This window comes from Schistocerca cancellata, chromosome 3 (genome assembly GCF_023864275.1).
Source record: "Schistocerca cancellata isolate TAMUIC-IGC-003103 chromosome 3, iqSchCanc2.1, whole genome shotgun sequence".
In the NCBI taxonomy this organism is placed as follows: Eukaryota; Metazoa; Arthropoda; class Insecta; order Orthoptera; family Acrididae; genus Schistocerca; species Schistocerca cancellata.
In genome coordinates this window covers 626468035-626482527 of record NC_064628.1, presented here as the reverse complement: position 1 = coordinate 626482527, position 14493 = coordinate 626468035, and the positions used below count along the sequence as shown (strand labels likewise).

Here is a 14493-nt window from a genome sequence, read left to right as displayed (position 1 = left end):
TTGAGCTCTCTGTTGGTCATGAAGTGCTGAGTAGCCTGCCACACCTTCATCTTGGGCAAAAGATGAATGTCACTTGTGTCCCAACTAGGAAGGATGTTACAAATTTCCCCACCCAAAACTTCTGAGCTTTTACTTTGTTCGATTCACAGTATTGCGCTGCACACTGTCGTGAAGGAGAATGATTCCTTTAGTAATCATCCTGAACTGTTTGTTTAAATTGACCTGTGCAAATTCATAAGTATCTCACAATAAACCAGTGACATCGGTCATATGTCAACATGTTGAACAAATTCATCAATCACATCTGAATGTCTTCCTCAACCACTTTCATCATGCACAGCTGTATGACAAGCCTTGAATTTTCTGCACCACCACCTCACACCTCCACTCATAATTACATTTCTATATGTACAACACAACTGACAATGAATCACAGTGGCATTGGCTTCTTAGCTCGCATGAAGTGAATGACAGAAAGTACCTCATAACTGCAGGGAGACAAAATAACCCTGTCCGCTTCAATCACTTGTTGCTTACACACTGATGAACAAAACAGACAACTGACTGGTGCAACATGCCCTACAAATTCTCTTTTTCCAACCACACAAGTGCCATGAAGCTACAAGCATAAGTTTATTTTTAATAGTCAAGTGGGGGTTAATTCATGAATAACCTCTGTTAAAGTTTCCAAAAATCATCTATCATCTTCCTGTGAACAGCTAGAACAATGAGTGCATCATTCTACATGTCGCAGAATGGATGTTCTTCATTCCAAATCAGGTATCTGACATTAAACATGAATCAGTTGTGAAGACGGAAAAGGTTCCCACAAAGTTGTAGGAGTCAGTGTTCACACGATTTGCATTCTGTACTTTGCACAGTGCACTTAAGACACTGTTATTAAAAAGCCCAAACAAATCACAACACAAGCAAAAGATCAGCTTGGTTTGGCAATGAGCAGGTCTTCACGTGGGCAGGATCCATGCCACGGATGTGTATTCATCAGACAATATGCGAAAAGCAGTATTACATTTTATAGCAATGTTTGTGATATTTCAAGTGTATTGGAAACAATAAAAAAATCAGTGCTGTCAGAATACAGCCCAAACAATAATTATGCATTTGTTTACTGGACCACTAAGCATTTATATGTAAATGCCTAATTCCCTATCTCCATACAATTATCGGAAAGTTATTTTATCAATACTAGACTGTGGTGAGTATTTAAGTTGTAGGAAAATACCAGGTTCATTGACGCAGATGAAGAAATACGAAACTGTAGCACGTGCCAGCTGTAAAACGTCATGTGTTGGCAAAGGCAGCAGCTGGAGTGCAGCTGCCAGTGAATGGGCTGCAGCAATGGATGGTGGACTGACAAGTAACTGAGCAGCCTGAGACAAATTGGACAGCAATGCTCTAGACACAAGTCCACATCTCAGGTATGGTGATTTTCCACTTTTTTCCCACCTGCAAAAAGCATTATTTTTATTATATTAAAATCTTGTAGATGGAATGAGGATTATTCATAATACGATCAATAAATTCCCTCAAGGTATCTGCAAGGGATAAATAATGGAGATTCTTAATCATTAAATATGTCTAAGAAAGGTTAATTATATACCAATCTATATCTCCAAATATCTCAAAGAAATTGAACTAATGCAAAATTACAACAATATTCCAAGCAAAGTGACTGAAAATGCAGTAAAAGTGTATATGTTGGACAAAATTAATTATCTGGGTAACAAAATCAAAATTATGTGGGATGTAATAAAAAGTGAGACAGCCATAGCTTCTTCCAGGCCTCCAATTCTGTGGTTCATCTTACTAATGACTACATAAATTTGCAATGATACTTCATGAATACTGAGAAGACAGCCTGAACATCTGCTCTTGTTGAGGCTATGAGTAGCATCAAGTATATAGTTACCGTTACTTGTGAGGAAATAATGTATTGTCTATCGCAATTGTAGAACTCAAGATGATAATTAAATAAATAGAAAATAAAATTTCATTTGCTGATGAAAATATCTCAGGTAAATTCATGAAGTTAATGAAATAAAACACTGTATTAAATGCTCTCATTGCACTAGTCATGTTAACTCTACATAGAAGTCCAAGGGTCCAAATAAATAAAATAACTACATATGTGTAAATTGGTGTACGGCCAATTGAGACCAGATATTCCAGTGACACTACTGATGATGTCATCTAAAGCAAATTTGTTTCAATCCTGGTGTGTAATATGGGACATACCCTCTGCTATCTTGCTGTCTCTCAGTTCACTCCCACACACTGCTAAGCGTGTAGCCCCCATATCTCTACCCAAGAGTGAACCCAGCTAGGACTTGTGAATGCTAAAATATTTTTGGGATTTACAGCAAATGGCTTTAGGTATACTTGCTACTAGACAACATCCAATAAATGTTTTGGCTTCTTTCAAACTGATATTGAATTAATACATCTGGCTATTTGGTGGAGCATGATGCAAGTTCGCTTTACAAAAATATTTTATTTATTTATTTTGCCCCTGGGAGGTGCTCCCTCCTGTTCATCAGTGGATATGTCATTGTCTCTAGAAAGCTTTGTGAACATACAGTCCAATTTCCACAGCCTCTTTGATGATCTGAGATACAATACCTTAGGGTGTGCTCAAATCTGCTCAAAAAAGAATTTGCATTATTCACAACAAACTCAAAAATGTTGTGTTTAGCAAAACAAATTTTTTCTGCATTTCTGTACTGTATGTGCTGCTGATGTTTGCAAGTGCTGAGGATTGCCACGTGTCTGGCTTTTTACGGTCAAGTTCAGCCAAATACACTGATGTAAAAAAAATCATAATACCAAGAAGGAGCTGTGCGACATAACCAAAAGTTGGTAGTGTGTCTCTACATATGAAAGATGACATCTATTCAAATTTCATACCAGGTTCCAACAGGATAATGCCCACCCACAAACTGCTGTTGTAACTCAGCACGCTCTACTGAGTGTCGATATGTAGACTTGGCCTGCTCAATCACCAGATCTGTCTCCCATTGAGCACATATGGTACCTTATTGGACGACAACACTAGCATAATCCCAAACAGCATAAACTGTCCCTGTTTCGACGACCATGTGCAACTGGTATAGAGCTCCACCCCACAAACTGACATCCAGCAGCAGTACAAGACAATGCATGTACATCTGCATGCTTGAATTCAACACTGGTTATTAATGTACCAGTATTTCACATTTGCAGTAGTCTATCTCCCACTATTAACCTGTGTTGTTACAATGTTAATCACTTAAATATGTTGTTGTTGTTGTTGTTGTTGTGGTCTTCAGTCCTGAGACTGGTCTGATGCAGCTCTCCATGCAACTCTATCCTGTGCAAGCTTCTTCATCTCCCAGTATCTACTGCAACCTACATCCTTCTGAATCTGCTTAGTGTATTCATCTCTTGGTCTCCCTCTACGATTTTTACCCTCCACACTGCCCTCCAATGCTAAATTTGTGATCCCTTGATGCCTCAAAACATGTCCTACCAACCGATCCCTTCTTCTAGTCAAGTTGTGCCACAAACTTCTCTTCTCCCCAATCCTATTCAATACCTCCTCATTAGTTACGTGATCTACCCACCTTATCTTCAGCATTCTTCTGTAGCACCACATTTCGAAAGCTTCTATTCTCTTCTTTTCCAAACTAGTTATCGTCCATGTTTCACTTCCATACATGGCTACACTCCATACAAATACTTTCAGAAACGACTTCCTGACACTTAAATCTATACTCGATGTTAACAAATTCCTCTTCTTGAGAAACGCTTTCCTTGCCATTGCCAGTCTACATTTTATATCCTCTCTACTTCGACCATCATCGGTTATTTTACTCCCTAATTAGCAAAACTCCTTTACTACTTTAAGTGTCTCATTTCCTAATCTAATTCCCTCAGCATCACCCGACTTAATTTGACTACATTCCATTATCCTCGTTTTGCTTTTGTTGATGTTCATCTTATATCCTCCTTTCAAGACACTGTCCATTCCGTTCAACTGCTCTTCCAAGTCCTTTGCTGTCTCTGACAGAATTACAATGTCATCGGCGAACCTCAAAGTTTTTACTTCTTCTCCATGAATTTTAACGTAGACAAATTCATTCCCAAAATTTCATTACTGTAAATCAATTATTTTTTGATGTTGCAATTTTTTTTCTGTCAGTGTATTATAGTTTGGCCTGTTCGTCTTTAGTCAGGTTCTTTAGAGATGAATGACATGAGCACAAGAAATAAGTATGAGGAGGAATAAGAATAGATATCATAACGTTATACAGATACATTACCAACCAATGGTGTCCTATGCTTTCTTCATAGGCCAATTTCTCCGTGTGTTGTTTATGTTTATTACATTCTTTTATGACAAAATAACAAAGCTCAATTAAACATGCTGAAACTTCAGATATTTCTTTCAATAAAGTAATCAACCAGTGCTCACAGATTCTACATGACATTACTGAAACACTTTAGGCAAAAGTTTCGTCCAATTACAGTTTTTGGAAATTTAAGGTAGTTGTCAAAGACACATCAAAATCAGGCAGAAGAATTTGGAGGAGCAAACATGAATAATATGTACATGATTACCAAAAAGTACTTAAATCCAGAACTTGTGAATTCAGCATCCAATTAAAGCACTTTCAGTAACACTAGCTGATCTTCCAATCTACTAATGACCAACAGAAACCAAAGATATTTTGTCTAGAAAAAACATGAAGTTGCGAGGGCAGTAAATTCTTTGCTCAGTGGCAAAATTACATTAAATTCATGCAATAAAAAAGGCAGAACTGCCTTTAAAAGGCTTGTTTCAAGTCACATCATAATGAAGAATTTTATTCGGAATTAATGAAATTGGCAGGATATTATTCTGCAATTCCAGGCCATAATGTCAACATTGAAAGAATATAGTCTTTCATAAAGGAACAATTGACAAAGGAACACAATAAATTGCAAACTGGCAAAATCACAAAGATGATGATGTTAATTTAAAATTATCACTTCACGAGCTCCTCAAAATGATTTCCAAGAAAAACAATGTTCTCCATATTATGGGCCCAAATGAGAAATATAATAGTTAACTATGTTGTTTTTTCTTTATAAGCCTAAAAGGACCAAAGTACGTGAATATCTTTTTCTGCCAAAGAAGAATAGATAAATGTTTATTTTGTTTAATGAAAAACTTTTAGTTTATTTCGACATTAGAAATGAAGACAACTGAGCACTTAGTTGCTATCATAATTGCAAACTGACTATAAGTGATTATTAATAACAATTAAGAATACCCAACTGACCCTACTTCTATTTAAAACAGCTAGTTCAGTTTTTAGAGAAAAATGTCTGGCTAAATACAACACCTGTCCGGCCTTTCCGTCTTTGGACCTGGCAACCCTCCAACAACAGCACATCAACCATAGAAATGAAGAAAAATCTGTTGTTACCACATACAGCCTTAATGGATAAGCCCAAGATCTTATTGGAGTAGCCACAATATCAAGCCAAACTTCAAACTTGTAGCATTCAACTATCAAAGATGTTGTGGAAATGTGTCCACAGCTTTAATAGAAATAAGGGTTATACACTCAGCACAGTGTGGATGTGTGGAAACAGACACTTGATACTAAAGGCCTGCATATGATTATGTCCCTTGTTATAAAGTGTCAGAGAGAGAGAGAGAGAGAGAGAGAGAGAGAGAGAGAGAGAGAAACATTGTGAATTGCAAGTCGTCACTGGTATGAAAATAATCTAGTTGCAATTAACACGACTACAGCATTTACACTATGTGGCTCTGTTATTTCTCTGTCAGTCAGTTGCTCTCCTGAAAAACACAATGGTGGTGGATATTGCTGAAAGCTCAATCTTTATAAAGAAATGAACACTACAAGTGCACCAAGAACATTTAATACAACATATCTTTCTTGAAAGTCTTTGTGGTTATGTAAGTAGAATATGGTGTCACATCTTTATCACAGCAAAGGACATCATATACTTCCCGACAGAACTAAACATGTTATTGTAAAACTTCTTCTCAAGAAAGATGATGCCACAACTGTGAACAGCTACAGATCAATTTCATGTCAGAGTGTTTTATCAAAGTATTCAAACATTTATTGAGTGCAAAAACAGTCAAATCTCTTGACAACTTAGATATTTTTAACAAAAAGGAAATTTGGCTTTCAAAAGAATATAGAGACAGAACAGGTAATCTTCCAGTTTGTGGATGAGAACTTATAGTGTTTCAAATCAAGAATTGTGTGTTACTGCATATATTCAGTGACCTACAAAAGGTGTTGATTATGTTGATGATAACCTAACACTAGAGAACAGCCAGATTAATATTATCGGTAGCTCATTAAGTAATCTGCCAAAATCCCATCTCATCAACAGGAAGAAATTTTTCAATTGGTGAATTACACATAGGCAGTATAAGTTGCATCACAATGAGAAATTATTCATAATGGAGTCCCTCAGGATTCTGTTCTAGATCCCCTATAGTTCTAAATTTATTTCAACAACTAGCCTGCTGCCATGAATGGTGAGTATAAACAGCACGACAACTGTGAATATTTGTCAACTGTAGACACCATTAATCTCCTTTCTGAGGTGCTCAACTAGTTTACTGTCACCTCCCTTTCTTTTTGCTCTAATCACAGATACCCAGAGGACTTTACAGTGATGTATATAATAACCAACAGTTACAGAAAATAAAAAGTACAAAATTCATGGGACTATATTTAGATGCTAACTAATCTTGGTACAGCATTTGTAACGATATTGAGGCATAGAACTTTGCAGATGGGAGTTATCCGTGAAACATATCCTTCATTCTCATAAGCCTCCTGGCCTCAATCTCTATTCACCCACTACCCTCGACCCTCCATTAACAGTTTACCCTTGCTATGTCCTATTACCCCCCTCCCAATCCACATCACCTTCATTGTGTGCTGCACTGCACTGGCTCCTGCATCTGTGCATCACAAGCCTAGCCCATGCACCTGCCACCACTGCCTCCAGCATTCCTATCTGGCAAACCTCCTGCTGCCTTCCTCCAAGCCACTAGCTGCCACATCCAAGCGCTCTTCCTGCCTCTCTCCCACCCCTAGAATCCATGCTGAAATGTAGAGGTACAGGTGTGTGTGTGTGTGTGTGTGTGTGTGTGTGTGTGTGCGTGTGTGTGTGTGTGTGTGAGAGAGAGAGAGAGAGAGAGAGAGAGAGAGAGAGATATCAACAAAGTGCCTACTATATTAATATCTGGTTAAGTGAATATACTGGCCATAAATCATATGATCGTGCTCTTGGTGACACTATAAATGGAAGCTGTAACAGAAAACCATTTTCTAGCTTGTGGCAAGTCATTACAGCAGTCCCTGTATGGCCTACACACTGTCTAGTACTAAGATAGTATTACACAAGTATGATACACTAAATAAGCTAAGACAATTATGGCCATTACTAAGTAAAGACTTTTGAACCTGATAAACTTTCAAGACAGTGATATCTGTCATCTTTAGATCACATATTTTATGTAAAATTAAGGAAATGTAGTCAATAATTCACCTCAACAGCTTTGCAATATTTATCCACAACTGTTCTGGATCTGCTTGTTCAGCTAAACTGCTTTCCAGTTTCAATGTGCATGACGTCGTCCACATTGCTTGCTCCATTGCTTGTGCAAAATACTCACAATTAATACCCTCACTGGCATCCTGTATTTCAAGGGGAGGAGAAGAGAATTACAAAAAAAAATCATAACCAATTTATTATTAAATTAAACATTTATAACCAATATACTATTAAATTAATTTACAACTAAACAATATTGAATTAATTGCAAATTAAATAATAAAGTTCATATGATAACAAAGAAATGTTACCAGATCTGAATATGATGAAGGAGAAACAGTTATTATTCTTCCAGTTATGAGTCTCACTAAGGCAGCTAACTGGTTGTCTGTTGTTGCCTTCTGCAGCAGATAAGCAGCTGAGCTGACAAGTACATTTTGGCGATGATAACCAAGCAGCCCTGAGAAAAACGGGATTTTATTTTTATGTTAATACGCAGTGCTAGCAGGCAGGAAACAATGTCATAGCTTTCCCCACACAACTGTTCTTCACTGTCAAATAACTGACTAGCCTACATCATCATTCATAAATCTCTGCAGTTATAAGAAAACTTATCTATTACACACTCAACTGCACACTCTGTTACGCAATACCTCTTATGAGGTTTTTATCGGACCAGGGACCAAGCAGCAATTTCACCTAAGTAATATAGATTGGTATCTAGTAACAGCTTACTATCAAAGTTGTGTATGAACACAAAGGGGACAAGCTTGAGTCAATCCAGGACGCATGTTCAGATAGCATAATAGGTAGTGTACTGCCCATGAAAGGTGGAAACCCAGGTTCAAATCACAGGCCAGCATATAGTTCTAACTCATCACATACAGCTACCTTAAATCCATGCTTTTAGGATCTTTACCAGTACAAGGCAACTGCTATTCCGCAACTGCTAGGATAGCATTCTTGGAGGAAAATAATGTTGATGCACTTCATCTTTCTCTTAACTGAATTAACAGGAACTAGAAAGAGTAATTCTTAGACTGCACACTGGAAACAGCAAGGAATTAGAGCCACTGGTTGTTTAGCTGGCTGGTTGGTTTGGGGGGGAGGCGACCAAACAGCAAGGTCATGGTGCCACCACATTAGGGAAGGAAGTGGAAGGAAATCGGCCATGCCCTTTCAAAGGAACCATCCCAGCATTTGCCTGAAGTGATTTAGGGAAATCACGAAAAATCTAAATCAGGATGATAGGATGTAGGTTTGAACCATCATCCTCCTGGGTGCGAGTCCAGTGTGCTAAACACTGTGCCACCTCACTCGGTACAGCCACTAGGATCACATCTTCAAACTTGTATGTGATCTGGCACCACCATGTAGAGAGAAAATTTATTCCTTCTACTTTGGCTGGTGTCAGCTTGATAGAATTACTGTGTGGCTACTACAGATGATGGTTTGTCATTATACCAAAAAATTTAAGAGGATACCATGTATACAGTTTTAACAAATGCTGTATTTACACCTTTTCTAAGCTTTTATCATGACATTTGGTATATTCTGGTGAGTGCTGGTAGGCTGCAAAACCTGTGGAATGATGAAAAGTGTAAATATTGATCAAAGATGTTGAATTGTTTACTTGTAAGGCAGGCTGAATAAAAAGAATAGTGACACCCGTTTATTTTTGCCTTTCCTATTATTGCAAGTGGAATGCAAGTATGGCACATAGTCTGAATGGAGGGGAAGAAAATATAAATAAAAATGCTGAAGGCATCAAATGACGAAACAGAAGCAGCAACTTTACTCTGTACGATAAAGGAGGGGGGGCGGGGGGGGGGGGGGGGGAGAGTTACCTGGAATCTGCTTATATGTACACTATGAGCACACCACAAACAGAAGACAGAGGAAGGGACAGAGTTACCTGGGATCTGCGTATACGTAGACTATGAGCATGCTAGGCACAGAACGCAAATCAAGAGATATTGCCTCCTAGCAAGGCATAAAAAAAGCATCCAACCAGACTAACTCCTGTTTACCCTACATATATAAAGAAGCTCCTGCTTGGAGAGAATACCACTTGTAGAAGTCTGAAACTGTAACTTCCCTATAGATGGTGCTAGCCGTCGGTGTAGGGCTCATGAGACTTGTGTCTGCAGCACCATCTGCTTCTCGTAATGGCTGACGACGAATGTCAATACACAGTAACCCTAGTTCCATGCATCGGTATCCGTTTCAAACCGATAAACATGTTGAGTTTTGTGCCTACGAACCACAATTTGAGGACACCATTGGTTTTCTGTTATCATTTGAACAAAACTCCTGCAGAATTGCATTGAATGCTTGTCAAAGCTTTCAGTGAACATGCTCTTAAGAAAACACTGTTTCGAGTGGTTCAAAAAATTCAAAAGTGGTGATTTTGACATGAGTGACGATGAGCACAGGAAACCACTTAAAAAGTTTGAAGAAAACAAACTGCAGGTCTTACTGGATGAATAAGATACTAAAACTCAACAGGAACTCACAGAACAATTGAATGTGACACAGAAAGCCATTTCTCTTCAGATGAAAGCTATGGGAAAGGCGAAGAAAGTGGGAAAAATGGGTTCTGCATGACCTGAATGAAAAACAGCAAGCCAATAGAAAGACCACTTGTGAAATGCTGCTCACCAGATAAAACAAAGTCGTTTCTCCATCGAATAGTGACAGTGATGAAAAATGGATATATTTTGAGAATCCTAAGCGTCATAAATCATGGGTGAACCCAGGCAAACCATCGACAAACACTGCAAGACCAAACCGCTTTGGAAAGAAGACAATGCTCTGTGTTTGGTGGGATCAGAAGGGTGTTATCTATTCTGAGCTGCTAAAACCTGGTGAAACTGTTAATACTGATTGCTACCAACAGCAAATGATCGATTTAAATCGAGCTTTATGTGAAAATTGACCAGACTATGGAAAAAGGCAACATAAAGTCATATTGCTCCACAATAATGCCCCATCACACACAGCAAAGCGGGTCAGGGAAACGATCGAGGCCTTCAGCTGGGAAATAGTAAGGTATGCAGCTTATTCTCCTGACTTGGCTCCATCCAATTATCATCTATTTGCATCACTGGGATATGCTCTCACTGAACAACACTTCAATTCATATGAAAATGTACGAAAATGGCTCACTGAATGGTTCGCTTCAAAAAAAGAACTGTTTTCTTTTTTTTTTTTTTAATGTATAAATAGCAATGGAGATTATTTTGAATAAAATATTGTGTATCAGTTTCAAACAACAGATGTATAATTATTGCAACCAAATTCTCGTTTCATACTTCTACACCTGGTAAATCTACGTAAGCCTCACAGCAAGAACTGCCGTAAACAGGAGAGTTTTATGATGAAAATTTTCACTCTTGTTCTAATCATCCAATATGTAAGATACGGCCAACTACTCATGTAAAGTTCTTTTTGCAGAATGTATTTTAAAGATGAGACAATCTGCAATTTCTGAGTATTTATACACACTGAACCACCACAGAAACTGGTATACGCATGCATATTCAATTACAGAGATATTTAAACAGGCAGAATACGGTGCTGCAGTTGGCAACGCCTATACAAGACAAGTGTCTGGTGCAGTTGTTAGATCGGTTACTGCTGCTACAATGGCAGGTTAAAAAGATTTAAGTGAATTTGAATGTGGTGTTACAGTTGGCACACGAGTGATGGGACACACTCTCTCTCTGAGGTAGCGATGAAATGGGGATTTTCCCGTACCACCATTTCACGAGTGTACCATGAATATCAGGTATCTGGTAAAACATCAATTCTCCAACATCGCTGAGGCCAGAAAAAGATCCTGCAAAAACGGGACCAATGATGACTGAAGAGAATTGTTTAATATGACAGAAGTGCAACCCTTCTGCAAATTGCTGTAGATTTCAATGCTGGGCTACCAACAAGTGTCAGCTTGTGAATCATTCAACAAAACATCATTAATATGGGCTTTTGGAGCTAAAGACCCACTTGTGTACCCCTGATAACTTCATGACACAAAGCTTTATGCCTCGCCTGGGCCTGTCAACACTGACATTGGACTGCTGATGACTGGAAACATGTTGCCTGGTTGGACAAGTCTTATTTCAAATTGTATTGAGCGGATGGTTGTGTATGCGTATGGAGAAAACCTCAGGAATCCATGGATCCTGCATGTCAGTAGGGGACTGTTCAAGCTGGTGGAGGCTCTGTAATGGTGTGGGGCATGTGCAGTTGGAGTGATATGGGGCACTTGATACACCTAGATATGACTCTGACAAGTGACACATACGTAAGCATCCAGTGTGATCACCTACATCCATCCTTTGTGCATTCTGACGGACTTTGGCAAATCCAGCACAGAAAGCAACACCTCACACATCCAGATTTGCTACAGAGTGGCTCCAGGAGAACGCTTCTGAGTTTAAACACTTCTGCTGACCACCAAACTCCCCAGACATGAACATTATTGAGCATATCTGGGATGTGTTCAATATGCTATTGAGAAGGTAACCCCACTCCCTCATACTCTTATGGATTTATGGATGGCCCTCCACGATTCATGGTGTCAGTTCCCTCCAGCACTACTTCAGACATTAGTCGAGTCCGTGCCACATCGTGTTGTGACATTTCTGCATGCTCGCGGGGGTCCTACACGATATTATGCAGGTGTACCAGTTTCTCTGGATCTTCAGTATATCGGCAACATTAATTTACATAATATCAGCATTAATTTTCAATGACAGAAGTAAAACATATTTTAATTTGTCTGAGTCAGAAAATAACTTTAAGTGGGGGTACTATTTGTTTCTTGCTGCAGCTTTGTTAATTCTGACAGACTTAATTTAAATTCACACAATGCCTTTTTTATAGCAATTAAATGCAAATTCAACAGAACAAAATTGTTGTTGTTGTTGTTGTGGTCTTCAGTCCTGAGACTGGGTTGATGCAGCTCTCCACACTACTCTATCCTGTGCAAGCTTCTTCATCTCCCAGTACCTACTGCAGCCTACAGCCTTCTGAATCTGCTTAGTGTATTCATCTCTTGGTCTCCCTCTACGATTTTTACCCTCCACGCAGCCCTCCAGTACTAAATTGGTGATCCCTTGATACCTCAGAACATGCCCTACCAACCGATCCCTTCTTCTAGTCAAGTTGTGCCACAAATTCTCCCCAATTCTATTCAGTACCTCCTTATTAGTTGCGTGATCTACCCATCTAATCTTCAGCATTCTTCTGTAGCACCATACTTCGAAGGCTTCTATTCTCTTCTTGTCTAAACTATTTATTATCCATGTTTCACATCCATACATGGCTACATTCCATACAAATACATTTAGAAAAATACTTCCTGACATTTAAATCTATACTCGATGTTAACAAATTTTTCTTCTTCAGAAACGCTTTCCTTGCCATTGACAGTCTACATTTTATATCCTCTCTACTTTGACCATCATCAGTTATTTTGCTCCCCAAATAGCAAAACTCCTTTACTACTTTAAGTGTCTCATTTTCTAATCTAATTCCCTCAGCATCACCCGACTTAATTCGACTACATTCCATTATCCTCGTTTTGCTTTTGTTGAGGTTCATCTTATAACCTCCTTTCAAGACACTGTCCATTCCGTTCGACTGCTCTTCCAAGTCATTTGCTGTCTCTGACAGAATTACAATGTCATCGGCAAACCTCAAAGTTTTTATTTCTTCTCCATGGATTTTAATACCTACTCCGAACTTTTCTTTTGTTTCCTTTACTGCTTGCTCAATATACAGACTGAATAACATTAGGTATAGGCTACAACCCTGTCTCACTCCCTTCCCAAACACTGCTTCCCTTTCATGTCCCTCGACTCTTATAACTGCCATCTGATTTCTGCACAAATTGTAAATAGCCTTTCACTCCCTGTATTTTACGCCTGCCACCTTCAGAATTTGAAAGAGAGTATTCCAATCAACATTGTCAAAAGCTTTCTCCAAGTCTACAAATGCTAGAAACGTTTGCCTTTCCTTAATCTTTCTTCTAAGATAAGTCGTAGGGTCAGTATTGCCTCACGTGTTCCAACATTTCTATGGAATCCAAACTGATCTTCCCCGAGGTCGGCTTCTACCAGTTTTTCCATTCGTCTGTATAGAATTCGTGTCAGTATTTTGCAGCTGTGACTTATTAAACTGATAGTTTGGTAATTTTCACATCTGTCTACACCTGCTTTATTTGGGATTGGTATTATTATATTCTTCTTGAAGTCTGAGGTAATTTCGCCTGTCTCATACATCTTGCTCACCAGATGGTAGAGTTTTGTCAGGACTGGCTCTCCCAAGGCTGTCAGTAGTTCTAATGGAATGTTGTCTACTCCTGGGGCCTTGTTTCGACTTAGGTCTTTCAGTGCTCTGTCAAACTCTTCACGCAGTATCATATCTCCCATTTCATCTTCATCTACCTCCTCTTCCATTTCCATAATATTGTCCTCAAGAACATCGCCCCTGTATAGACCCTCTATATACTCCTTCCACCTTTCTGCTTTCCCTTCTTTTGTTAGGACTGGGTTTCCATCTGAGCTCTTGATATTCATACAAATGGTTCTCTTTTCTCCAAAGGTCTCTTTAATTTTCCTGTAGGCAGTATCTATCTTACCGCTAGTGAGATAAGCCTCTACATCCTTACATTTGTCCTCTAGCCATCCCTGCTTAGCCATTTTGCACTTCCTGTCAATCTCATCTTTGAGACGTTTGTATTCCTTTTTGCCTGCTTCATTTACTGCGTTTTTATGTTTTCTCCTTTCATCAATTAAATTAAATATCTCTTCTGTTACCCAAGGATTTCTACTAGCCCTCGTCTTTTTACCTACTTGATCCTCTGCTGCCTTCACTATTTCATCCCTCAGAGCT

At 38.7% G+C, this 14493-nt stretch overlaps 1 protein-coding gene across 1 annotated transcript in view; it reads right to left on the bottom strand.

Annotated features, from left to right (window-relative positions):
* The window catches only part of LOC126175549 (integrator complex subunit 5), a 117311-nt gene that overhangs the window by 17054 nt on the left and 85764 nt on the right, over positions 1 to 14493 (bottom strand). Inside the window, exons 10-12 of the mRNA XM_049922393.1 lie at positions 7902 to 8050; positions 7585 to 7733; positions 1244 to 1467 (exon numbers count right to left, since the gene is read on the bottom strand). Coding sequence (XP_049778350.1) covers positions 1244 to 1467; positions 7585 to 7733; positions 7902 to 8050 — 522 coding nt within the window. The remainder of the gene's footprint in view (positions 1 to 1243; positions 1468 to 7584; positions 7734 to 7901; positions 8051 to 14493) is intronic.